This window comes from Ochotona curzoniae, unplaced genomic scaffold (genome assembly GCF_017591425.1).
Source record: "Ochotona curzoniae isolate NIBS_2020 unplaced genomic scaffold, NIBS_Ocur_1.0 contig_4501, whole genome shotgun sequence".
NCBI classification, from domain to species: Eukaryota; Metazoa; Chordata; class Mammalia; order Lagomorpha; family Ochotonidae; genus Ochotona; species Ochotona curzoniae.
Genome location: NW_024466307.1, coordinates 1,653,204 through 1,680,961, shown reverse-complemented (window position 1 = coordinate 1,680,961; position 27,758 = coordinate 1,653,204). Strand labels below are relative to the sequence as shown.

The window sequence follows — 27,758 nt, the reverse complement described above, 5'->3', positions numbered from 1 at the left end:
GAAATTTGAGTATCAATTCCCCAGGAGAAGGAGCTTTTAAAAATTAGAATTGTATATTTCAGTGTAAATTTTAAAATCAAGTTTGTAGCCAGTTGGGGGCAAGGAAGAGATGAAAAACTTGAACTACAAATTACCTCCATGTGTATTATCGGCCATAGTTAACTAGAACGTTATAGACACTTGATGCAATCTTTTTCTGATATTAGCCAATGGGAGAATTAGCGACGCCTGGGTCACATCCCCTTTTTGTGTTCAACACAGTGAGGAAGATCTGCTTTTTAAAATTAATTTATTTACGATATCTAGAGCTGTGTTTTGTGCAAAAATTTAGTGATGAAAGCCCTGTCTTTTGTTGTAATCTGAATAATTTCTCAGGATATTTTTGCACTGCTGGGAAGCAGTGTCATTACCAATTAATTCTTGCCAGGAGTGAGAGAGAGCTGCATCTGTAGGTGAAACAGACTCTCATGGGGCGTGTCGAGGTCTTCCCTTTTTTGTACTGGAAGATTCTTCACTGCAGTAACTACTCTGCTGTCCCCTGGCGTTCTCTAACTTGTCTGTTGTAGACTTTACTTTTCCATATTGATTCTGTGTATTTATGAGAAGATACTATCTCCCATTTTATTACACATTTTAAAGCCAACCAATGAAGGCAGCTGAGTCCCTCAGAAATTATTTCTTTTTAAATTTCTAATAAATTTGACACACACTTCTGAAATATAGCAGCCCGTCATTGACGGCCTGGTTAGTTAACATTCAGTGTATTTACAGAATATGCAGTTACATTTATTTATATATTTTGCAAGAAATCTTTTCTGAATGATCAATGCATTTCAATTTATGAATACTAATGGCTATTGGGGAACTGTTTACTATAGCTCCTTTTAAGGTGTACCGCTATTTTAAAGGGGATTCATCCACATCAGCCCACCGTGGGGGACTGGAGCGAGGCAGGGGGAGGTGGACGTCCTGCCCTGGGGCCTTCGCTCAGCCTCGCCGCCGTGGACTGCCGACCAGGCACGCCATTGTGCGGGCTCTGCTCAGCGAGCAGCTTTCGCTGTTGTTTTGACGTCATTTTAGAAGACTTCCAACAAACATGCATTTCTTTCTATATTTCTTTCACGGAGCTGTTTTAAAAGTCAGCCTCTGGCGTGGGGACTGCGTCCGAGCACACCTCTCCTTGCCGTCAGTGCCTGCAGAGGGGGGAGCCCCGGGAAGTCCCCGCCGAGTCCGCAGCTGCACTGACGCTTCGTCTGTATCCCAAAATGATGAAATTGTTAAGTACAGAACTGAGCTGATAAATTGATTTGTAACCGTTTTTCACTCATGAACAGTTACTCAACACCAATTTCGTTTTATATGTATGTGTACGTACGTCAATACATACATATTAATTTATATTAGAGTGAAAAATAAACGGTCTGTTTCTAAAGCTAGTTGCTAAAGTGAGTTTTCAGGTGTGTCTGCAGTGTTTGTATTGGACACGTCATCATCATATTGTGTGTGTCGTGGTGGCATAGAACCTGTTGGAGGACACGTCCTCACGTGTTTAGCATAGTGAGAATAGCACAGGTTCACACACTCCGAGCTGAGGTAGCTCTCTGATAAGTCAGCCCATGACATTGATCCAGTTGATACAGTTTTGAAGTAGATATGATTTTAGACGTTTCTGAATAACAGAACAGTATGTTTTTGTTTACACAGAGAAACAGCAGGGATCAGGGAATTTAAAACTAGAGTTTAAAAATTTTTTTTAAAAGTTTAGGCTGTTGAAATGCTGAGTAAATTATTTTAATGACATCAGACAGTATTTTTTAAATTATGACATAGTGGTCATTTAATGGAAGGCATAATCTCAAAGTGTCTCCGCTTTGCTGACATTGATATTGTATGAGACATGAGTAATTCAATATATACATATACCTGCTATGTATATTCAGAATATTTTTAATACTTTCCTACTGATTTAAAATTTGAAATTTAACTTCTGTGTGTTTTCCTCATCTAGTAGAGTCAAACCTTTTTTGTTTTACTTTGTGTTTTTTAGTGATTGAACAGTTTACTGAGGGCTGCATCTGTCGGTTCCCAGGTGGCCAGGAGACGAGACGAGACAGTCTTTCCTTCCCGTGATGGGAGTGGATCATCTAGAACCATCTAGCAATGCCTTCCTCATTGGGGTGTGTGCCTACTGCACGTTCCCCATTTCTGTATTAAATCCAGAGACGTTTGCCCAGAGACCAGTGCTACGTATCTGCACTTAGATCAACAGGCGGTCATATGTGTATCAGCATATGACATCAGGAACTGTAGCCTGAACATGCGGCCTTGGCTGTGATACTCAGGAGGAGAGCCAACATCCACCCCATTGTGTATGCATTACTAGTGGATTCTTGTACAAAAACTGGAGAAAAAATAGTTTTTATTTTGAAATGCATCTTTTCTCTGGAGAATGTACTTTGTTTCCCCGCTCCCCCCAGGTCTTTTGCAGACATTTGAAAGCATTGTAAGTGATGGCTGCACTTACTTGGCTCTTAAAGGTGCTCCTGGTTTTGCACTAGTGTTATGAAATGATGACTTTAATAGAAAAGGCTTGACTAGTTTACCTGCCTGGAAAGTCAGCTTTTGCCCTCCATCTTCCCCTGTTCTTTCTGCAGACTGAACGGAGTTCTCTGAGTTGCATCCTTCCGTGTCCTGTTGGACTCCAGCTTGGGAAGCAGCTAGAGGGAGAAGGTGTACTGCCTTTTTTCTTCTTTCAGGTGGAACCATGAGCGGACTCAGATGCTGGCGCGTGCACTCCACCGAGGGCGTGGGCAAAGGTGGCCGGTGAGCTGTGGTCGCTCCGGGCTGTCTTTCACTTGCTGTCAAGTGCTGTTGACATTCATAAATCCTGTGCTTACATTTGTGGACTAGCCTTCCTTACATTGTTGGCTCCTGATGATGTGGCTTCTTTCCTTTAGCGTTCATTTCCAGAAATCTGAAGGGAGGAAGCTTTCAGGTAAGAAGAGATCCACACATTAACATTTTTTTTTCCTCAAGTAGTTACTGTGTTATAACTTTAATGAAAAAAACTTTTGCTGATGATTCCTTTTTGTGGAAGAGTATCTTAGAAATTACTATAAAGGATAATTTTAGAATAGCAACATGTGCTGTTTGCCCTGTTCAACATTGCCTCTGATGCCAGCATCCCTTATCTGTACTAATTTGAGTCTTGGCTGTTCTACTTCCAGTCCAGCTCCGTGCTAATAAACCTACCACACCAGCAAAGGATGACCCAGGTGCTTCGGCCATGGATGGAGTTCTAGGCACCTGCCTGCAGGAAGGCCCAGCCTCGAAGCTTAGGATCATCTGGGGAGTGAACCAGCAGGTGGAAGACCTCAGTCCATCTTCCTCCCTCTGTATCTGTAAATCTGCTTGCCAGATATTAAAAAACAGTGTTTACCAAAAGCAACTGATTAGGGGGGGAAAATGCTTCTATCATGCCCAGTGATGGTTCAGTGTATAAATCCTCCTCACCCTGCAACCACCAGGAGCCCAAATGGGTGCAGGTTCTAATCCTGACTGCCCACTTCCCATCCAGCTCCCTGCTGTGGCCTGGGAAAGCAGTCGAGGATGGCCCAAAGCTTTGGGACCCTGCACTTGCGTGGGAAAACATGGTAGAGGCTCCTGGCTTCAGATCTGGCTGTTGCAGTCACGTGAGAAGTGAACCAGCAGATGGGAGATCTTTTTTGTGTCCTCTCTCTTTGCAATTCTGCCTTTCTGTGAAAAAATAAATCTTTTTTTTTTTTTTTTGATGCCTCTGTAATAGAGGCAAGAGGCACAGGTTCCTAGTGCATGTGTAATGGGTCACCTGACTAATCTAGCTTCAAGCGTCAGCATTCCATATGTGTACTGCTCTGTGTCCTGGCTACTGTACTTCCCATCCAGCTCCCTGCTTGTGGCCTGGGAAAGCAGTAAAGGATAGCCAAAGTCCTTGGGACCCTGCACCCGCGTGGAGACCCGCAGGGAGCTCCTGGCTCAGCGGGAGCCTTTGCCACCATTTGGGGAGTGAGTGAGGGACGGGAGATCGTTGTCTCTTCTCTCTGTAAGTGCCTTTCCAAGAAAAATAAAATCTTACAGAAACAAAAAGCACAGATTCCCACTTGGTTTATACGGAGTTCCTGATGCTGGCGGCGCCTTTAGAAGCTGAAGACTCACTCCTGGGATCCTTGGAGTACTTCTGGGGGAAAAAAGGACTTTTTTTGTTAATGGAGAAAGAATAAGCACATGATGACTTCGGTTGTTTACCCATGGCTTCTGTCCTCCCTACACAAGCTGTTTTGCTGCTGTGTATATGTTTCGATCTTTATTTATTTGAAAGGCTGAATTACAGAGGAGAGAGAATCTTCCGTCTGCTGGTTCACACCCCAAATGGCCACACAGCCAGGACTGGGCCGGCTGAAGTCAGCAAGGCCAGCGCTTCCGGCTGTGTGTGTGCGCATACGTGCGTGCGCCAGGATCAAAGCCCTTGGTTCATCCTCTGCTGCCTCCCCGGCCAGGTTAGCAAGGAGCTGGATTAGCAGTGGAGAGTATTGGACACCTGCATCTCCGGTGGAGGCTTAGCTTGCAAAGTCACAGCACAGGCTCCTGCTGCTGCTTGAAACGCACAAATTGGGTTGCCTCCATAAATGAGCTCTTGGGAGTCTCGTGTTCGTTTTCTCTGAATTTCTCATCTAACACAAAGCAGACACTCGGCATCCTCTGTGCAGTTCAGTCTCCTGTGTCTGTTACTTTCAGGTCAGATATACCCAGGGTGGAAATATTATTCTGCCTTCTGCTGGGAACAGCAAAGGAAGGTAGTGGGAGCGTAATAAATGCAGAGTGAAGTCCATTTACGTGGCACACAGAAATGTCACCATTTAGGATTTCCATCATTTTCCTGCTGGTGTTAGAAATGCGCATGGCAGGTTCACTTCATCTCGTTCCATTTCTCCCACCCCACCGTGAGCATGGCAGTTGAGTCTGCGAGGTGCACCTCGCTGGTGGTGAGGACCGATGGCGAGGTTGGAAGTGGCCTGGCCAGCAGGCAGGCTTGGAATCAGCAGGGGGCACTGCACTGAGGCCGTTGCCAGGCGTTGGAAGTAGACGGGCAGTGACTGGGTCCGGGCTGTGGTGCTGTGTTTCCTGTTAGCAGCCCGGACACCAGTGCGCCCATCATAAGGGGATGTGTCTGCTTTGCTTCCCTTAATTTTTTTTTAATGACTATTTGAAAGGTAAAGATAAATGTTGGGGAGGGGCAGAGACAGCAAGATCTTCCATCTGCTGCGTTACTCCCCAAGGGCCGCAAGAAGCCAGGAGTGTCAGCTGCATTTCCCACACGGGGAGCAGAAGCCCAGGGACTGACTGGTGTGTCACTGCTGCTTTCCCAGGCCACAGTAGGCAGGAAAGGGGGCAGTCAGGACTCGCACTGGTGCCTGTGTGGGACACCTGTGCTGCAGCTGGCAATCTGACCTGCTACCCACAAGTATGGGCCCCGTTAGGGCACTTCTGAGCTTCCTTATTTGAAGTTTACACAGCTTATTTTTGTGACATTTACGAAATATATCTGCATCTCATTTTCTAAAATCTTACAGATTCTGATCATCTAACTACAGTAAGTAACTCTTCACATTCTAAAATATCAGTGCCCTACTCCCCCAAAACATCAGTGGCCCAGGTTGCCTCGGGGAAGCCGCTCTCCTGATTCCCAGTGAAATAAGCTGTGAACGGGTCTGACCTGTCGCCTTGCGCAAAGCTGAGTGTCAGCAGGTCGTAGGTTCAGGTGGCACATGGGACGTCCATCTGTTGGACCTGCACGGCCTGAGCAAGCAGGGTGAGATTGCTGTGACGCGTCCCATCAGGGCAGGCCTTTGGTGACCACAGTGTCTGCTTCGTGCCGCGGCTGAGGCTTTAAAAATGTATGAAAATGTCAGGTTTTCTCTTTATCATTTGAAGTTTCTGCTACTTGTCAGGATGTGGTGTGGTTAGGTAGAACTTTGTGTCATCCTGGACAGAAACTTTCACCCATTTAAACAAGCTGCCCCTTTCTCCCCAGCCTCTCTCGTACTTTGTGAATCTGTCAACTTCCTCTCAGAACTGCAATCTGGCTTGTGTCACCTGTGTGGTGGAGCTGCCCCCAGAGTGTGGCAGGAGACAGAACTTCCTTTTTGAGCCTAATATTTCACCCTGTGCATGCACTGTTTGTTTATCCTCAGCCATTCATCTGTTGGTGGACTCTGGGGTCCCTGGCACTGGAGCTGTTGGGAGATGCTGTGTGGAATCCCTGCTTCCTGTACGGGGGTGTAGACTGAAGCATAGCACCGATGCTGCACTTTGGGGGTGTTGACTCTGCACTTCACTTTCTGAGCAACTGTGGAAAGGTTGGATCTGAAGCAGGTAAGCTTAGGGCAAGGCGCTGACTTCCTGGGAAGCCAGTCTAGGGTTACAGTGTTGGGCTAACAGAGCTGTGTGTGAGCACTGGCTCTGGGTTACATCCCTGCTCTTCCCTCCTGACTGCCTGCTGAGCGCCCCTACATCAGAGGTGCCATTTGGGAAACAGACGTCAAGCCTGCAGTGCAGTGCAGACATGTCCAGACCTTGGTTACCAGTGCCTTGGTTCTGAGAGCACAGGCCCTGCTTGCTGAGAGCCTGAGGCTTCCAGGATGCTCATGATGGAGGGTGACGCATTGGGGCGCGCAGGACTGCCAGGGAACTGGGAGACGGGGGCGGGGAGGTTATTCTGAAGTAGAGGAGCAACAGTGAGGGCCTCCCCACCCCCCCCAAAATATACAGTCTAAGAGGCAGGCAGCCCTGCAGGTTATCACAGAAGGTGCCTGACGGCATGGGGTGGCTGGGCAGGCAGGATTCAGAGTTCTCAGATCTTGATGAGGGTGGTGGCAAGTAAAGGGGTCATGGGAGTGTGGCTCTGGAGGAAGGTGAGTGTGCAGTTAGTGGAACCTGGGCACACGATGTCCAGGGCTGGAGTTGGCATGTCGAGGTCTTGAGAAGGCAGAGAACACAGCTGACAGGGTGTAGGATGAGCTACGTTGGAGCAGGATGGCCTAGGAGTGTGTGGCTCCAGGGAGCGGTGTCCAAGCTGCTCTGTGAGATGCGCCCTGTGGACTGAAAACGCGTTTTACCTGCACATTGTAGCACACCCCACATGGCCTTCAGTACATTCTGGGACATGCCAGTCCCACAGACATGAGTGCTGGGTGCAGTGTTGTTTTCGCACAGGTGCTCCTAGCAGACAGTTTTGGGGTGGGATAGGAACTCATCCTGCTGCGTCCAGGTAGCTGCTGGGGGAGCTTGGCCTGCCCTCGCCATGTCGTAGGAACCAGGCACAAGGGATGCTAAGGGAGTCAGCTCTGTCTACTACACGCTCAGGTGTGTGTGTTGGCGCAAAAATAACTCCATCTTTTGATATACCTGACACCAGATTGCCCCACTGCTGTTAACTTGCCCCACCTTCAGTGCTAACGATAGCCTGGAGGGGCGGCAGCCGGGCAGAGCAAGGCCTTCGGCTGGTGCGCAGTGAGGTGGGAGAGGCTGAAGTGTGTCCCCTGTGTGTGCTATTTTGATGCTGTACCTGTTGTTAAAGTTGAGCAGGAGTGTCCCCGTTCTCTCCCGTGCAGATGCTGCCCACCAGCTGTCTGGTAGGAAGGGTCTCAAGTGATGACAACCCTGAAAACCTGGCAGTGCTGGGGGGCTGCAGTGGCACAGTTTTCATTTCTACTCTAAGCTGCACTGAGTTTGCGTTACTTGCATCACAGATGGGGCCCGGCTCACGTTCCAGACGGAAAACATGAGTGTTCGCTGGCTACCTCAGAGAACTGCCAGTCACCTGTGGAGTTGTGGAGGGATTGTCAGCATTTGAGGTGTGGGCTGCTGCTGCTCTCCTGTGCAGGACTGGCCTTGTGAGCCACCTGGGGAGTGTACAGGTGTGTGTGCGCAGTGTGGCACCGGCCTACTGGCTGCATGGCTGACGCCAGGGTCCTCAGCATCCTCATGGTAAAGGCCGCTTGCTATGGGGGAGGGGATCTGGGAGGTTGAGCAGGACAGAGCCGCGGCAGGCATGGCCTTCATCACCCATCCTGCTGCAGCGACGCCTGTGGTAGCCTGCACGGCGGGGAGCACAGCCCCCTGCTTCCATCACAGTGGGTGTGGGACTTCCTCCCTTCCTTCCCATGTGGGAGACCCGGTAGAGGCTCCTGGCTCCTGATCAGTGGCCACAATGGTCAAAGCTGAGCCAGTGCAAAGCCAGAAACTTCCTCCGGGTCTCCCGCGCGGATGCAGAGCCCCAAGGCTTTGGGCCGTCCCAGGCCACAACAGGGAGCTGGATGAGAAGTGGGGCAGCCAGGATTAGAACTGGTGCCCACAAGGGACCCTAGTGTGTGCAAGGGGATGAAACAACACCCAATAGGGTGCTAGCACTTGCAGGAAGAGGACTAACCCGTTCAGCCACTGTGCCAGCCCCATGGATTTGCTCTTTTTGCTGTAGTTTTCAGGGGATAAGTCCAATTTGGAGCTTACAGATTAATCCTTGTAATTCTGTTGTGTACATGTGTCAGAGTTTACTTGGACATTGCTGTTTTTTCTTTCCTTTTTCTCCTAGGGGTATTTATGATCTGTTAGTGCTCCCTTCTGCACAGAACCTCTTCTGTCCCAGTCACTGGTGGGCGTGACCTCTGAACAGACATTTTCCTACAAACTGGAACCAAGGGAGATACATGTTGCCAGCAATCTCAATGGGTGGCCGTCTCCGCTCCAGCAGTGATGCCCAGCACAGTGACCGCAGTGACTGGCAGCTCCTTAGCAGCTGCCTTGGGATGAGGAGATGGGGTTCAGTCCGTCGGCAGCCCCCCCAGAGAGCCCTAGGACCGCCCAGGTCAGGGAGAAGTTGCTTTGCTTCATGGCCATGTGAAGGAAGGGAATGGCTGGACCAGGATGTCCCCAGCCAGGTTCCCCTCTGGAGCCATCTGCTCTATCAAGCATGCACTGAGCACCTCAGGGTGAGGCGTGTGGGAGGGACATGGCCAGCGGCTGCTGGCAACAGCATGTCTGGGGTTGAGGCCAGCCTTGACCCACCCTGGGAGGGGGTAACGGCGGGCTCTGTGGACAAGTTCCAGCCTGTGGCTCTGTCATGTCCTCGGCACCTCTGACTCTCCCACAAGCTGGAAACCACCACCGCCACCAAGGACAGAAGGAACGTGCTGGGTTCACTTGGCAACTCAAAGAAAAACCCAAGGCCATCATGGTCTTCGAGGGAGTGAGACAGTGGATGGGAGATGTGTCTCTCTCCCTCTCAGGAACTGGGTCGTGAGTAAATAGGCCACTGATGTCACAAGACCAAAGCAGGAAGGCACCTGCATCCCTCCTTCCTGGATGACAGCAGTGGCACTAGGCTGCCCTGGGCAGTCATTTCATTTTTTGGGGTGTTCTCACACAGTGGGTGGGCGCTTTCCACCTTCCAGAGACTTTTTGACTGACTCAGATTATTCAGTGGGGCCGGTGGCACGGTGTAATGGTGTAAACCACCACCTCTGTGTACTGGTATCCCATGTAAACACCAGTCCAATTCCCCACTGCTCTACCAACCCAGCTCCTTGCCATCATCCCTGCCCCACTGAGACGCGGATGCTCCTACCTTTGGCCATAGCCTTGGGGGCATCTGGGAAGTGACCTAGCAGCTGCAGGATCTCTCTCCCTCTTATAAGGTCATTTGCGCCACTCACCGAATGGCCAAGCAGGGCCCCAGTACCAGAGCTGTCCTTTGCTGCTTTCCCATGCAGATTTAGTGATGGAGCCACAACTTGAATTGGTGCCAATGTGGGTGACTTAACCTCCTGCACAACACTGCTGGCCCCACGGGCAGAGCTGAAGGCAGCAAGGTGACAGCTGGGGCCCTGGGCCCAGCATGCTCGTGCAGCCTTCACTGTGGACCCTCAGAACTGGTGATCTCAGGGCAGAGGACACCAAGGGGCCAGGTCTGCAGCAGTGCTGAGCCCCACCTCGGTTGCCAGGACCCCCAGTGGGGTGTGTGGGACCCCCTGCCTCGGCTTTGGTGGCAGGTGCGGCGGTCATTGGCACACAGGCAGGGATCCTAAGACATGTGTCATCTGGCTGGCCTGGGAGCCACCCATGAGCGCGGGGGTCCAGCCACGCTGACCCACCGTCTGCCTGTGTCAGAGGCAACAAGGGGGCTGGAGCACCCGTGGAAGACGAGCTGGGACGCCCACTCATGGCACCGCCCTTGGAGAGTTGGTGGGAGGCCGACCCGAGTAAAGAGTGGTTCCCCAGGAGAGAAGATGGGTGGCAGCTGCCAACAGGCTTTGGGCCCACAGCCTGGAAGCCCTAGACTGGCATTGCCAGTGCAGCAGTGGAGAGCAGAGTGGCATTGGTGGGCACACCTGCAGCAGGGGCACCAGGGGCAGAGCCCAGACACTACCCAAGAACAGCCAGTAGGTCGTTGGCTTGCCCTGTTAGACACACAGGCCTGTGCCCAGCACAGTGTTGCTGTTGGATGAGTAAGATACTCACAGGCATTTTCTGATCTATCTGCTGTCTTGGGCCGAGCAGGACCTGCTGTGAACGGGGTTTGCTGTGACTGGGAAGCTGCTCCTGTAGCCGTACCCCCCGGGGCCAAGCAGGTCAGCTGAAACTTTGTCCCTCTTTTATCACCAGCGAGGCAAGACTTTCCCACCAACTCCAGGGGCATGGATGGCAGCTGAGCTCGTTACTGATGGCCTCACCTTGCCAAGGTAAGAGGTGTCCTTATAGAGGCGTCCCTGGGTGGAAGACACGGAGACCCCAGCAGGGAACGCATACCCACGACTTGGCGCAGCCACACGTGGTTCCTATCCACACTGAGACCCAACAAACTGGCAGTGCAGACATGGGCACACTGGCCCAGGCACCTCAACAAACCTCTCCATGTTCTGGTTGGAAGCCAGAATGACTCCACATGGCTCACCTGTAAAGCCAGCGGCTTCCTATGTGCAAGTTCTGGGGAAGATGGCCACGGAGGGGACCTCATGCTGTGACCCCCCATGCCCTGTGGAATGTGGACACCGATGGCAGGCAGCAGTTTGTCACTGCACCATGCCACCAGGCCCTGGAACCTCAGGAAAGAGACTTGCATTTCTGTGTTCAGATTCATCCAGAAGTATCAAGTCTTGACTGCCCCTGCTTCAGAACTGCTCAAGTCTGGAAGGTTCTCTATGAGCCATGCTGGCTGCTCATCTGAGGGAGGATAGCCAGGCACACGTGTGCCAGAGGCAGACAACAGGCTGGGGCAGAGCAGGAGCCCCGCACTGGGCTCTGGGAAGGTCAAGTGTTATCTGTGTGGCTCTCCATCAGGGTAAGCGTGCATACTAAGTACCTCACTGAGGGGAAACACCAGGCGCTGAACACGGCCCATGACAGACTGCGAGACAAAGCTGGAGCAGCACCGAGCCCTCCAGCCACCACCGCTATCCAGCGACAAGCATGACCTCCCGGCCAGCACCACTGCAAAGAAATCGGGTTGTGTTAATGCAAATAAATATCCTTTATTAAAGAAAACAAGGAATATTGTTAAGCACCAAAACTGTATGTTGTTACATTGCATGTGCAGAGGGAAGTGACGGTGACATGTGGTACAGAGTCTAATGCTGAAGTCGTAGTTGTGAGTGTAAAAGACAGGAAGTACACAGCCATACAGTCGTGCTGCAGAGTTGCACTAACCAACAAAAAGGCGGTCAGGCAGCTACTGGGGGGTCGGTCTGCGTATTGCTCTAAATGCTTCCTTAGCTTCGCCTCTTGTTAATACATCAGAGTGTTAACTGAGCCTGTTTTAGGATGGAAGTCTGCAGTGCCGTGTGCAGTGTCCACTCCCAGTGACGGGCTCAGAGTCATCTTTTAGAAGCTGGGCACCAGGTGCCAGTGTGTGGTGCTGCCCAAAGCCATGAACAGTGAATCCATGTGCTACTGAACTTACGTCAGCCCTGGGGCTCTCACCTGTGAGAGGGCGGCCTACAGCTAGCACCCACTGCACCCACCTTCACACGACCAAGCTTGTCAGTCCAGGTGGACCTCACCAGCTGAGAAGGCCACAGTAGGGACGGGAAATTTGCCACTGAGTACAGTGTCGCTGGCGCTGGGGATCCAGAGGAGCGCCGTATGCCTTTGCGAGAGGGCACCCCTATAGCTTCACCCCTGCTCCTCTGCCCTGCACCCTGACTGGACCTGGAATGAAGACGGCTTCCCAGGGCTGTCGCAGGACTCAATGCGAGCACGTGAGCTTCAGAGGTATTTTCTGTCTGTGCCCCTTGTAGGGACAGAATGAATGGAGAAACATGGGTGGATGTAGAATATTCCATCAGCTATAAGAATGCCACATTGTGCAATTACTGTGAGCATAACGGAACATTTTAGAACAGCATCTTTGACTCAATGGGCAGACACTTAGCGTGCACACACACACACACAGTCTGTGAATGCTGACTCCTTTTCACCCTGAAACACCTGCTTACATACACAATCATTTAGGCAGCCATAAAAACTCATTTTGTAGGAAAAATGTTTACATTGTACTTATAGGATTAAAATATGCCATGGCTTCCTGGTTCAAACAGCTTCACTCGAGTGGGTGGTCAGGCGTGCACGGCTGGGCAAAGCTTGCCTGGCAGCTCTCAACAAAGTGTAGTTCCTTCTCTATGCTAAACAACAAATGGGAAATAAAATGCTGGAGATATGCACATTTAGCTTTATATTGTCTAGTCAGTGCAAGAGTAAGGTCAAACTGAAGGTGCCTATGATCAAACGGTTGTATTACAAGCTGTCACACCAGTGTTGAAATGTTTTCAAGCTGTGTGTTTTGTACAGATAACCTGACAGAATTTCTCCCCGATGGGCCCTTCCAGTGACAGGGCAGGCACTCCCCCCGCACTCTAAGTGGGGATGTTCAGTAACAGCTGGAAAGGCACCACTTCTCACAGGAGCAAGCTTCCCCTTAGCTAAAAGCACTGCGTTACGCAGTTTAGAATGCAGCCACTGCACACGGGTCACAGTCCCACTTGGGAGGCCAACGTGCTGGGCATTTTTGTTCCAGGGGTGAACTACTGAGTGTCTGCTATTGCTCGCTGTGCCTGACAGCTCAACATACGCTGTGGCCAAGGGCCTGGCCTTCTGTTAGCTCAAAAGTGCAAGGAATTTCTCCCCCCTCAACTTAGAAACTTTCTGTGGTGTCAGAAACAGGTCCCTGGCTATCTTTGTAGCACAGTTTTAGCTCCTCAGGGAAGAGCCATGGGATGATTGTTCTGTGCTGCTCTCAAGCTTGGTAAACCTCAGGCACCACACATTCCTTCAGATGAGCCTTAACAAAAAAGTGCAGCTGCGCTGGCACAGCCCACATGGGTTCTGAAACCACAAGGCAATCAATGTGACGGCTCACCTGGTGACCGCACCCACCACGACAGTTGGGAGAACCCTGGCTTGCCTGGAGCGGTCATCTGTAACTTGTGGGACTGGGAACCTGACTCCTGGGGCAGCCAGCCCTGGGCTCTCCTCTACCCTGCAGCACACCCGAGGTGCCCCCTCTGCTTGCCAGAGTCTCGGCACATGTCCAAGGACCCCAGAGGACAAGATGCCAGTGCTTGCTGCAAACCCTCCACTACATACTTGCTATTAAGTGGAGAGCAGAAAATCCACTCAGGATTTTTAAAGGTGTGTAAATTCACTTAAAGCTTTGCAGAGGTACTCGTGTAGTCAATGACCGGGCCAGGAGCACAGTGCTTTCCTGAAGGCTTGTGGGACACCTAGACGCCATGCTGGGATGCAGGCGACCTACCCGGTCTTAGAGTTGACCCTCCCAGGCACGGGGTGGTGGCTGGGCTGGCACGGGAAACAAGCAACGAGAAAGCATGGCACCAACAGCCGCTGCCATGTTGAAACCCTCATCCTGCAGGGTCAACTTGCAGAATGAAAGGTCGTGAGCATCTTGTCTAGGACACTGGGGACCCTGGCTCCCCGAATCTGACCTACTGGCATAGGCCTTACAGCCGCTCTTAGCCCCCAACAGCTTAGGGCCAGCCCTGCAGCACATCCATGTCCATAGCTGTGCCTAGGCCTGGCTTAGCAGCTTACAATGACTGGCGACAGCAAGGGATGGCTGCTCCTATTCCGTGCAGTGACAACAGCAGCCCCAGAAGCTTCCTGTGTGTTCTGTGGAATGTGTCTGCCACCTTGGAACACGGAACATGACGAAACAGGAGGTGCATCCTACCACCAAATCCTGATGCTCAGGACACTCACCCAAAACAGTGCAAACACAAAGATAAATTGGAAACATTTCAAAACTGTAAGGTATTGCTTTCATAAACAAGATGAGCATAAAATTCATATTATAAATTCAGGATGAAAAGCTATTAAAAGGATGGAATTTTCTATGTTTCATGACCTTGCGACGTGTAGACGGCCTGTGAAGCACACACTGGGGGGTCCGTGTCCCCGGCAGCCCGCAGCCGCCTCTGCAGGAATGTTCGCGTGTGGCCTGCACTGGCCGACGGGCTGCCTGTGCGTGGGCTCCTGCAGTGTCCCTGCTGTCATCCCGCTGGGCTCCCAGTGAGCGCAGCATCCGTGGTGTCGGGTGGGAGGAGATGCACGGACAGCAGGAGCCTGCCATATGGGAACACTGCACACCCACCTCAGGCTGGGACCGTTGGCTGGGAGGGTGGGACACAGGACGGCCAGGCAGGGGTCCTCGTTTCCAAGGCAAGTCAACACTCTTTGGATCTAAGGTAATCCAGCCGAGGAATGGAGCTGCAACCTGCGTTTTCCAAAAGAAATTTTCCTTTTTTGGTTAAGTTGCCTGTTTACAAACAAAATGGAACAAGATATTAGAGCATGGCCTCAGCAAGGCGGCCAGTCTGCCAGCGCTGACCTCCAACCGCAGGACAAGCAGTGATGTCTGACCTCAGGCAGTGCTCCCTGCACAGCACACAGGAGGTGCTCCTTGCAGAGACTGCAGAGCAGGCAAAGTGCGGACACAATGAGGTGGAACTGGCTTCTCTTGTTAAAGGGTCGCTACCGTCTCCTGCTTGATTACAAGCGTGGGTCTGACTCCCACACGGTGGCTCCTGACTGCGACAGCTCCGCATGGGAGGCCTGGAAAAAGACCCTACTGTGTGGTGTGGCTGGGAACTCACGCATTCCGCCTCTCACCTGCATGAGAGAATCTGTTCCATGGACAGGGAGGGACTGAGCTTACCCTGTGTTGCAACAGCGTGTGTACCCAAAGGCCTACTTATAGGATGAAAGCTGATGGGCAGCTAATGCAACTGGGAAAGCTCAAACTTAGTTTGACTTAAATAAATTACAGTATAAAAAATGTTCTTTATTAAATCAAGTTGTATTGTTTAATAGGACACTAACTAGTAAACCATGAATTGAGATGAACCACAGGCCAAATGTAAAACAGAACACTGCACCAGGAGTTACTGCTCTGGTCAAACTTGGTAGTAGCAGGTCCCATACAGGCACCAGTTCAAGTCCTGGATGCTCCCTGCACATGTGGCCTGGGGAGGCAGTGGAGGACCAGGTGAGCAGGTGAGTCCAGGCCATTGCAGCCACCTGAGCAGTGAACCAGCAGATGGAAGCCCTTTCGGTCTGTCTCTGTAAACTACTCTTCAAATCTTTTCCTTCAAAAATGGATAAGATTCAATTTCACATGGCCCTTTCCACTTTCGTACAATTCTATATGAGATCCACGTCATGTTTCAACCGTGTTTTGATGTCTTCCTGTCATCGAGTCACTCTCCAAGTGGCCAAGGCAGCCTGTTCTGAACCAGCCTGAAACCCGTCTAGCTCTCCTGTTCTGCTGCTTTCTCAGCTGTTGAGCAGAGCAGGAGTAGGAGGAGCAGCAGCCGGGACTTGACCTAGCGCTGAAGTGGGATGCCGGCTTTCGAAGTGGCAGGTTGGCATGCTATTTTGTCAGCAGCAAGAATGGCCAAGCAGCAGGTTCTACAGGAGAGCAGATGGCCCTGGAGGTAAGAACCCCTTGGGAAGAGCTGTGGAGCCGAACCTTCCCATCTCGGGGAATCCTCATGAGCACAGGACTCTACTGGAGAGGTCAGGGGCAAGCGGAGCCTTGGTAAGCAGCAAGGCCAGCGGCTCCCCGGGGAGCACGGCCGTGCAAGGCTCCGTGACAGCCCAGCTCGACACCTTGGTCGTGGGGACAGTGACTTGCTTGCTCTTCCTGCTTCCCCTGCAGGGCCTAGTCAGGTTCTCTTAAAGGACCAGGCAGATGTCTGGGAACGCGTGTCCCTCAGTACTGACCAAAGAAAAGCCATGCCAAGTCCCCTTCCAGGCCTGTGTGTCCTTCCCCACCCGACACTGGGCGGCCATCAGGAGCCCAATCACATGGCCCTGGTCCCAGGCTGCTGCTTAGCAGCTTAGCAGGAGTAGACAACACAGCAGATGGCAACCTGTGCGAGACTGGCTGTCAGTTCAGCCATCAGCACACCTGAATCAGGCAGGACAGAGTGCTCCTGAGTGGGCAAAGTGTGGACAGGAGACAGAGAAGTGTCCACCTAACGGACCCAAGCCCCAAACAACAGGGAACCTCTCCTACAAAGGCTGTGACAGAAGCAGGACGATCTCTCCCTGTTGTGGCCAGCAAAGCGGACTCTTGGTGAACTCAGCCTTCCACCACAGATGTGCACAGCGTGGAGACCAAGAACGGATGCCTGGGCCAGCTGGAGCTGCCACTCCCTGCACCACCCAGGTCTTGACCAACTACTGGCACAGAACATCACATTCCCAGTGGATCGCCTGCTACATGACCCTGGTTCTGTCCCTGTGCACATGTGCGACCTACAAGATCAGGCCCCCGCACAGCAGTAACAGTGACAGCCTGGGCAGATCCCAGATGTAAGGAGACCCAGGAGTTCCCGTGCACCTCTGTGTGCACAGGCAGGAAGGCTGTGCACACTTCATCAGCAGTAAGAAAGAGCACTTCCTGGAGCCTGGGTTTGTAGACTCCACGAGGGGAATAGTATTGTGGCATGGCAGGTGATGCTGGCATCACATGGATGCACTTCTGACCCTGTTCCCTGCTAATGGCCGCTGCCACTCACATGGGTGACCCACAAGACTCTCCTGGTTTTGGACCGGCGCAGCCTGAACTATTAAAGCCAGCAAACAGTCTTTCCTCCCTCCTCTCTAACTCAGCCATTCAAATAAAAAAGCAAAAGACAAGAGTGAGGTGGAATCCAGCCTGAGCTAGCATGCACTGTGCGATGTGCAAGGGCGCAGCCGCCCCAGGACAGCCTGGGCCCAGGGAAGCCACGTGGCGCACCTGTCAGTTCTCCCAGTCCGTGCCAGGCAGGGCCTCCTCCTCGTCCTCTGACTCAGGGGACGCCTCCTTGATCCTCCTCAGGGCCTCGTGGATGCTCCGCGTCAGGGGGTCCGTGTCGGGCAGCAGCGTGAAGGACTCCCGCAGCACCTCCTTCTGCACCTTCTTCAGCTTCACCCCACGCCGGATCTGCGCCAGGATGTTGTTGCTATCGTCCTCGTTAGGGAACGGCGGCAGAGTCCGCGGTTCTACCTTCCGCAAGTGGAAGCTGCCGCGCTTCAGGGAGGCCAGCACCTCGTCCATGGGCGAGCTCACTTGGGAAACAACAGTGACAATTAGAGCTCGCACCCGTGCCATTCCGGGGTCGATGCTGGACTGACCAGGCACTGGGGTAAAACCTCCCACTCGGGCTCCAAGCTCCAGGAAGCAACAGCCCCTGCCTGTCACCCGCAGGAGACCATGTATCCAAGGCACAGGCGGTAATTGGCTGCTAAGTGTCACTGCTTCCAGGGTTCCCATTCCATTGCAACCATGCGTCACAAGACCGGCCAGCCCCAGGCTTAAAACCACTTTTTCCCATACCCATGCAGGTCCACCGCATGGCCCACTGCAGCCCCGGCTCACCTCTGCGCCGGGGCAGGCCCTCAGCAGTCTTGCGGAGCTTCCTGCGGGCGCTGACCAGCTGGCTGCTGTCCAGCAGGTGCGCAGAGGGCACATTGGTGAGTGTAGGAACGTGCTCCCCCCGCTGCTGCTCTGTGTGTGAGCCTTTCTCCGACGTCGCAGGGGTGCTATAATGGTCATTAATGATGGGCAGCGGTGGAGGAGGTGGCGGGGGTGGTGGTGGAGGTGGCGGGGGTGGCGTGGGAGGAAGAGTGGGTGGGAGAGGCTCCAGGGCAGACGGATGTGGCTGATGGTCAGGGCCAGGAAGGAGAGGCAGGGAGAGGGCAGAAGGAAGAGAGGCTGGGAGCGGCTCGGTGGTCGCTGGGTCCAGAGGTAAGGAGGTGGCTTCAAGTTGCGTTGTGGGTGTGTCCGGGAGGCTGGTGAGGCTGAGGGGCTGTGTGTCCCGCCCCCGTCCCACAGTTCTCTCCTCCACTTGCGAGCTGGGTGCAGCGTCCCCGGGGGCGCCTCTCCTGCGGGCATGTGCCAGCCGCAGCCGGGTGGACTTCAGGATGACTTGCCCCGGGTACTTCTAAAACAGAATCATTGCAGCTGGCTCACTCACCAGAGAATTTTCTATGAACAAACTCCTGTTGACTTTCTCTGAGAAATGCAAAGATGCTATTTTGGCTCTTCATTGATTTTCAGAGAAAAGCCTCTTGGCAAACATGACACAGAAAACTAGAATCCAGAGGCCTCACCTCTTCCAAGCAACGGCCGCCAACCCCTATTATTCTGCTTATCAAATCCTATTGTCTTATTATTATAGTCACTATTTGAAATTTAATGGATAAAATCCTAGTAAATGGGAAAATGAATAGCAGAAATAACACAGGCCATCAAGCGCCAATGTTGTGGTGCAGCAGCTCTATAAGGTCTTGCCTGCTTCCTCTGCATGCACCCCTCCCCGAGGATGGAGGCAGCAGGGACTGCCCTGTGGGATTGCAGGTGGAGTCCCAGGACCGTGGCTGGAGCCCGGCCCGGCCTTTCTAACACTCTGCGGTGTGCACCAGGGGATGGAAGATCGCCCTTTCTCTATGATCTTGCTTTCAATGAAACATTTTCTCTAAAGATGTTAAATACCTGTTCTTTGGTAGTATAGAATGCCAAGGAACTATCAGTTTCCAACTTAATTACTAAAGCTTACAACTGAAAAAATAAAATAAAAGCTGTTTTAGTGTTCGCCTGAGGTGTGAGTAATCCCCGATAACCTGTGTATGTTACAATACAATGAAGCGGACAGGGGATCTTCCAAGTACTGCTGTGCAGCCATCCCTATTTCCTGCCTTTGGAAACTTACCAAGATGGCCGTGGGAGCTGCAGATCCACATGGAAATGTCAAGGGACAAGTGGCACGGCTGCCCCACCCAGACACTCCCTACTGACAGAGGAGCCCACACAGGCTGGCGTGTGAACTGCTATGTTAGGTGTTTTTAGGAATTGGAGGAACCCAGATTCCCTTGAGCCACTCGGGGTGTGTCCCAGGGGCCGCAGGAGTAGACTTGAAACAGGGAGGGATTTCCACCATTAATATATTTTACCAATTAAAATTTTATTTGCTAAATTACTCAAGCGGCAACAAGAGACAGCAGTACCTATGAACTGCCCTAGACTGGTTCACTCAAACGCCGACCACTGCGGAGCTGGGCCTGGGCTGAAGGCAGGACCCCCACAGGTGGCAACAACCCAGCTACCTGAGCTATGGCTGCCACCTCCCCAGCTATGCAGCAACAGGAGCCAGCAGCCAGCCAGGGGACCATCTGAACTGAGGAAATACCTGTTCCCTGATACAGTGGAAATAAAGGGAGGGGACTCCTGCCATGTGGCAAGGCCGCCTGCATTACCTGTTTGAAAGTGCGGAGTCTGTCCAGTGTTTTCTGTCTTTCCTGGCTCACCCAAGCACTTTTCCTTTCTTCTTCATCATGTATTTTCTCCCTCTTCTGTGAAAATCAGCAAGAATCCCATTATGCTATGCCCCATTTGCTCTGAGCGCCCTCACAGGTGGCACATTCTGAACAGAAAGCACTGTCTGACACATCGGCACACACCTGTGCTCCACCCCACGTGGAGCAGCGTGGGCTGGCACCGTCACAACACCCCGGGGTCAGCAGCTCCTCCCTTACGGTTCAGCACGTGCAGACTGCTCCGTAGTCAGCGGGCAGGAGACTGCGTGACTGTGCACAGGGGCGTTAGTTGACCCTTGTGCCTGGTGTTTCAGGCCTGGAAATGTCTTCTACAAAACCAGACATTTTCACGTGAAAAGTAACCTGTGGCTTCCCTTCTACCACCTGCACAGGGGCGGGGGATGTGGCTATAAGCAGCCAGCGGGTCCTCCAGGCAAGGGACACAGGCCACGGCTGGGAACACCTGGCACGTTTGAGCGCCTGGGGCTGCATGTGGACCCCTGCCGGCTCCAGGGAGAGCTGGCACCTAAAGGACCGCGACCATTGTAAACACAAGGCAACGGTGGGTTGCACTTTGTGTAGCGTGGCAGACCAACTCACTCAGGATGCGTGCACCCCATCACAGTGCCGGCTGATCCCCCAACTCCACTTCCCAGCCAGCCTCTTGTTCGTGTCCCTAGGAAGCCAGCAAAGCACAACCCGAGTTCTTCAGCCCTCTCTACTGCCAGCAGGGAGCAACAAGGGTGCCTGGTTCGGTGGATCGGTGCAGCTCCGGCCATTATGGCCTTTGGGGAGTGAACCACTGGATGGAAGATCTTTCTCCTATCCAATTAAATTTAAAGTGAAATGAAGTAATACACAGACATTAAGATACTAAATAATTCACGAAAAAGAGCATGCTGCGGGGCAACGACTTTCCAGGGCAACAGATCAACAACTGTGGGGAAGGGAAAGCCTAGGAGACCCCCTGGTCATCTCCACCCGCCCCGCCCGCAGTCACGAGCAGCGCGCTGGAGGCAGTCTGCTGGCCTGGCCACCATGCGGCGGGCAGTGAGCCTATCAATGTGAGTGGGAGATGAGCAGGTGGCCACCTCAGCAAGGGCAGGGTATGCATCAGCCCCGTGCGAGAAGCAGGAGGATCTTACAGAAGGCCTTCAGAGAACTGCCCAAGAAAGGAACTCCTCAAGGCCAGTTTGTCACGAGACCAAAGCCAAGCACCCCGGGGACCCGGACCACTCCTCATCCCTCATCCCAAAAGCTTCCCATTGGAGAGTAAGGACAGAGCTGAGCACGGCTGAAAGCACAGCCTCCGGGCTGGCCCAGGGCGCCCGGCTATGGCAGCACCCTGTGTGGACGCAAGCTCAGTCCCTTTCTGACCAAAAACCCATCTAGGCTCTGCTCACGTGCGAGGGGACACTGACACACTCGCATCGTGCCCAGGCGACAGGGCAATCAGAGCATGAAGCAGGTAAAGGGCTGCTATCAGAAGGCAATGTGAGTTCAATGAAATATTCTGGAAGGTTTCTATGAACCGTACTCCACGTGTGCTTTCGCGAAGGGAAGCTTTGTGGTTTCCAATTGTGGTTACCTTACACAGGAATGCGTGAACTTGACTCCCACTACACTACACACATCGTAGATAAGTTAACAGGTTAAAATGCAATCTTTGGGGGCCCAGTGAGGTAGCCTAGTGACTAAAGTCCTCACCTTGCACATGCTGGGATCCCATAAGGGTGACAGTTCTAATCCCAGCAATTCCACTTCCCATTCAGCTCCCTGCTTGTGGCCTGGGAAAACAGTTGAGGACGGCCTAAAGCCTTGGGACCCTGCACCTGCATGGGAGACCTGGAAGAAACCACAGGCTCCTGGCTTTGGATCGGCTCAGCTTTGGCTGTTGCAGCCAGTTGGGGAGTGAATCAATGGATGGAGATTTTCCTGTCTCTCCTCCTCTGTGTATATCTGACTTTCCAATAGATAAAAAAAAATCTTTAAAAAAAAAGTCTACTAATATTCACTTTCCCATTACATATTATGAATCCATTCTTCTATGAGCTTCTGTGAAGTTTCCACATATGTTAAAGGCACAGTGAGGCCAGAAACAAGCTTTTGGCTGGGATCTGGGGAGAAGAAGGGGTTCATGGGAGGAACACAGGAATCTACTCTGCATTCTACCTAGCGGAGTCCTCCCAGCAGGACGCACTGGTCCAGCTGCACAGCGCAGCAAGGACAAGCCTGTGTGAGCAGTGACGGTCAGTCTCAGTGCTGCTCAGCCGACCGTAACTAGCGCACCATGCTGCTGTACCATGAATGGTGTGTGTGTGGAGGGGAACTCCGTATCCTCAGCCTCAGTTCTGCCTCAGAACTGTGCACACACCCACACACACATCGAATCCTACAAGTCGTCTCCTTCGCTAGGGCTTCCATCAGCCTCCAGTCACAAGGCTCCACGAGGCCCCACTTACCAGTTGTGCTGCGTGATGGGCTTCATACTCCTCCTCACTGCGCGTGCGCTGCTGTAACTTTTCCTTGTGTTTTGCAATGCAAATTTCCTATAATACACAAAATGTGACTGAACACAGTTAAAATCTGAATCATCGCCCTGATGCTTGCTTTGACTCAGTGTGGAACACCTAGAGGGCAAGGAGTGCCCAATAAAAGCCCGTCCTGCCCTTGCCTAGACTGCCGAGCCCGCCTCACCAGCCTCACCGCAGAGCACCGGAGCATGTCCCAAGTGACCCACCCAGGCCTGAGGAGCTCCCGGGGCCCTGGGCGTGCATACCTTCTTGTTTCTGAGGTAGGCTTTCTTGGCGGACACCCGCCCGCGGCGAGCTTCCAGCTGGCGTGCCTTCTGCTGCAGCTTCTGCAGCTCCTCCCTCTGCACCAGCACCGAGGCGGCCAGCTCCTCCTTCAGCATGGCCTCCATGCTCTCGTAAGTGTCATAGTACACCACTTCGTCCCTCTTCTCTGCCAGGGGAGAGCAACAAAGGCGGAGCTGGCAACACCTGCCTGCTGGGGTACAGCCAGGCAGAAGTGGGCTCAAGCCCCCCAGCTGGACCCACTCCTTGGCTCCTTGTCCAGTGAGAATTCTCAAGAAGCGCCCAGTATGGCACCTGCATGCGGCAGTGCAGGGCACCCCACAACCAGCAGAACCTACATGGCCCCGCCCACCCCACCCTGTAACAGTCACTGCAGCCACCTCACCGGGGACCAAAACTGCCTGCTGATGTCCTAAGTAGGCGAGCAGGCTTTTCTGGGCCACCTCTCACACACCGGCCCCACGGCACCTGCGCCAAGAGCACGCCGTACCTGATATGAGCCGCCTGATGCTCTCCAGTTGAGCCGTCAGCAGCAACTCTTCACACTTCAGGATTTCAAACTGTACTTCATACAGCTGCAGCTGCAGCTCATAATAACCCGCCTCCAGCTGGTCCAGGTGGGCGATGGCCTCAGTGCCGCCCTGCAGGCTCTGCATCTGCAGCAACAACACATTTCCCTCTGTGAAGCACAGTGTGACGCTCTCCCACTGGAGACACGTGCTGTGCAGCCAGCAGTCCACATGCATGCCACACAGACGGGAGACTCACCGCGGAGCGGCCCGAGCCAGCTGCCCAGCCCCTGCTGGTGGCTGAGTAAGTATGGGCGGAGCAGCACCAGAGAGCGGAGGACAGGGAAGCCTTCCGCCTAGACATGGTGACCACCCGAGTCTCCCCGCGCCCCATCAGCTCCAGACATGGAGAGCAGTGAGAGGGCCTCTGGGATTCCAGGCAGACTGTCAGGTAGGGAAAGGCTGCGTATTCTGCTGGATATGCTGTGCTGGGGCACTGAAGAGCCACTGGGTGTGGCCCCAGTACCATAGCTTTCCTCCTGCCTCTATGGAGAAGGCAGCTCTAGGGAGATCTACCAGACACAGCAGCACTGCTGGGCTCGGCCTGGAAGGCCAGGACCACAGCACCCGCCTGACAGCCCAACTGCTCCACTTCCATTCATCTAGTCCACCTGCAAGAGAAGTGGTTAACGGCCAAAACCCTTGGGTCCACACCACTCAGGTAGAGACCAAGATTCTAATCTCAACTTGGCAAGAATTTCTGCTATTAACTCCTTTCAGAGAACTGCGTGTTACTCTACCATTCACAGTGATGAAAAGCCTTAAAAGTACAGCAGGATTTCTATTAAAAACAAAAAAAGGTTAAAATTTAAGAATAATTCACTTATTCACTAATCCACTCTAGAAGCAGCTTTGGCTCCTCCCTGCCCCTCCTTCAGAGCCCCTGACCAACAGGGCTTTGGGAACAGGCAGCTGTCGTGACCCCGGCCTCTCTGGGTAAGGCTGATGGAAGACCTCAGCTCTTTGTCACATTCTCTGACACCAACACTCACTAACATCTGACATGCATGTGCACACCCTTGTGCTGGGGGAAGAATACAATCCATCACATCTTCCTCCTAATCCTTCATGAAAACACTTGGAAGACAGCAAATGCTGAAAGGGCAAGGAAGCAGGAAACCTGGCTGGTCCGCAGCGTCTGGACTACCTTGAAGAACCAGGAGCCCTTAGCAGACAGTTGCACTCTGAGGAAGACGCGGTGTGTGGAAATGTGTTTTTTTCGGCTTATTCTATGAATATAGGTGACAATCTACCCCAAACAAAAAAAACCAGAACAGCTTAATACAAGCAGTATGTGTTAAAATAAGGTTGTCTCAAGGAAGAAAACAAAGAAATTCCACGTTCCAATCTCTGCTGGTTGGAACACTTAGGATAACCACCAGCACAGGTGACAGCTGCCAGCCTCCCGAGCACAGCGCCCGCAGGCCTATGCGGGCACAACGAGGATTAACAAGGGCACAGGGAAACAGTGGGTACTAACAGTAAACATGACCTCTGCTAGGTGGTGGATGAACAAACACTCCTAAGGATTTCTCAGAAGCTCTTACAGGAACAAATGCTCACCCCTGAAGCGGTCCTGCCGGAGCCGAGTGGGGGGAGCTGCTGACAGGGTGAGCCCGGGCATCACCAGCTCTAGCAAAGGGACACGGCCCGGGGATAATTACTCCATTTCGACACGGAGCAAAACTCCCTGCGTAACTGCCAGTAAAGCCGGGATGTGTGCAGTGCACTGCTGCCTGTCACGACTGCCAAGTCTGAGGGAGCGCGTATCTAACTCTACCAGGAGCTCACGCATCATGGACAAAAAAGGCAAGGGCCCACGCCAGACGCCGTGCGTCTGTGGTGTGCTGTTACCTCTTCCTTCAGGGCGTGCTTCCTCTGCTCCAAACAGATCTCCTTGGCCCTCATCATCTGCAGGGTCTCCTTGGAGACGGCGTACTGCAGTTTCTCCATGCGCTCCGCAGCCGCGGCCCACGAGGCTTTTCCAAACTTCTTCTGGTCGGCCCGCATGCGGTCATACACAGCTAGTAGTAATCAGAGACATGAGTGACATACACAACACCCGCTCTATCCTCAACATCAGGAAAACTGACAGTTCCAGCAGTACCTTTATTCCATGAAGGCTTATGTCTGCTGCAATACTGAGTTGAAATCAGAGTCAAATTAGCCAAGAATATTAATAATATTCTGTCTTCTTCTGAGTGTCATGAAGCCACTGTAACCACCTCTTATTGCAGAGATGAAATCCTGACGCTCAGAGTGCTACAGAGCAACACGGGCCACCCACGGGCGCCCTGGGCAGCCTGACACCCTGCAGCCGAGGGATGCCCCTGCCACTGCCCGGGCTTCCAGGCCAGTCCTCAGGCGAGGAACAAACCTTGCATGTGTCCACTACCCCCCTGCCCTTACCGTCACACCTGAAAAAGAGCAAAGCGCACGGTATCGGAGTGAGCGAGCGCGCATTAGCAGTTACTCAGGTGAGAAGCAAGCAGCAATCAGTTCCGTGCTACTACACCCTAAATATTTTGCAAGGAAGATGTTCCACTAACTTTTGCCTCAGATTTTTAAAATACTTATTTACTTTTATTTTAAAGGCAGACTTACAGAGAAAAAAGATTTTTCATCGACTGCATCACTTCCCAAATGGCCTCAAAAAGCCAGAGCTAGATTAGTATAAAGCCAGGAGCCAGGAGCTTCTTCAGGGTCTCCCATTGGGTACAGGGTTCAAAGGACAGGGCCATCTTCTGCTGCTTTACCAAGTCCATTCACAGGGAGCTGGTGAGTTAGGACTCCAACTGGTATCCATACGGGGTGAACACTGCAGGCACAGGCCTAATTTACTAATCCACAGTGCCGGTCCCTATCTCAGATTTTAAAGCCGTGTTTAAAAGTTAAAGCCACACGGGCAACTCCTTCCTTTGGGCTCTCTACACAGTGAAGGCAGTACTCAAACCCCCCCAGTTGCTCTCTACAACTGAAGATCCACTCCCAGAGGGTAAAGGCTTCCCTATTCTGGCCACTGGGGGATTTGCTGAGTGAGGCTCCCCACCCCAACGTTCCACCACTCGGGCCTCACTGATGTTAACAGAGGCTGAGGATTCCCAGCTTCCCCTGGACGGTTTCCAACAGCACTGTGAAGGGAACGTCGCATTGCACTGCATGTTGCCTGCAGCTCGCAGGAAAAATGCCAAGTCCACCACAGCTGGGGCTGTGATGATTTCTGGCTCAATGTCCTTGAGTGACACCAGTAAGGACATGGACTATCTACCAGTAACGCTGGAGAGGCCAGAAGGAGCGAAAGGGCCTGGTACAATTGCTTACAGCTAAAGTCCTCGCCTTATATCCACTGGGATCCCATATGGGCCCCGTTTCATATTCTGGCTGTTCCACTTCCCATCCAGCTCCCTGTCTGTGGCCTGGGAAAGCAGCCGAGGACGGCTCATAGCACCCGCGTGGGAGACCCAGAGGAGGATCCTGGCCCCAGACTGGTTCAGCTCCAGCCATTGTGGCTATCAGCGGACAGAGGATCTTTTTTCTCTCTCTTTCTCTCTGTATATCTGACTTTCCAATTAAAAAAAAAAAGGAGAGAAGGGAACTCAAGTGTTTCTTTCACTTCAAAATGGCAACAGGAGCTTCTTCCCACCACAAACAGCAATAGCTATGTACCTTATGAAACTACTAGCCCTATTTCTTTTCTTTCTTTTTATGGGGAGGACGCAGAGAGAAATCTCCCATCTGCTGGTTCACTACCCGAGTAGTCAAGGCCAGAACTGAGCTGAGACAAAGCCAGGAGCATCTTCTGGGTGTCCCATGTGGGTGCAGGTCCCAAGGCTTTGGGCTGTCCTTGATGCTTTCCCAGGCCACAGGTGGGGAGCAGGAAGGGAAGGGAAACAGCCAGGACACAAACTGTCACCCATACGGGATCCCAGGTGCTTGCAAGACAGATTCAGGCATTCACTGAGCCATCATCCTGGGTCTTCTTTCCCCTATTTCCGTCCTGTGCTTCTGTAGCCTAGGCAAGTCACACAGGGCAGGCTGAGGAGATCCAGTGACAAGGAGAAGCAAGCTTGTGTGCTCACAGCTGCTGCGGGTGCTCACACAACCGCGCATGAGTCTTTTTCCAGGTCCCCACTGGGGACCACAGCAGAGCAAGGGCAGTTCCATTGGCTCACCCTCAGGGCATCACAACCCTGCAGGACAACTCAATACACTGTCTTTTGTCATCTTTATATGAAAGCTGACTCTCCAGCAAAGCTGAAGTTCACAGCAGGAAAACCACTCCTCTAATGCTGGCTCTACTTCACGGTCGTTAGTTCACCACGTCCCTGGACTATCGGTCCTGTGGACAGCGCAGCTGCCACGTGACTCTGCGTGCACCGCTGCTTGCCTGTGGGCAAGGCAGCCGGCACTGGCACCATGGCTCAGTGGGCCAGCTCAGCAGAGGTTACTGTGCACTAACTGAGCA

The 27,758-nt window shown here is 52.6% G+C and overlaps 1 protein-coding gene across 1 annotated transcript in view; it reads right to left on the bottom strand.

Annotated features, from left to right (window-relative positions):
• Positions 1-11,544: 11,544 nt before the first annotated feature.
• Positions 11,545-27,758, bottom strand: part of JMY (junction mediating and regulatory protein, p53 cofactor) — a 40,597-nt gene continuing 24,383 nt past the window's right edge. The window contains exons 4-11 of the mRNA XM_040985856.1: positions 25,148-25,317; positions 23,215-23,380; positions 22,688-22,872; positions 22,371-22,457; positions 19,849-19,944; positions 17,972-18,536; positions 17,351-17,661; positions 11,545-14,863 (exon numbers count right to left, since the gene is read on the bottom strand). Coding sequence (XP_040841790.1) covers positions 17,354-17,661; positions 17,972-18,536; positions 19,849-19,944; positions 22,371-22,457; positions 22,688-22,872; positions 23,215-23,380; positions 25,148-25,317 — 1,577 coding nt within the window. The 3' untranslated portion in view covers positions 11,545-14,863; positions 17,351-17,353. The remainder of the gene's footprint in view (positions 14,864-17,350; positions 17,662-17,971; positions 18,537-19,848; positions 19,945-22,370; positions 22,458-22,687; positions 22,873-23,214; positions 23,381-25,147; positions 25,318-27,758) is intronic.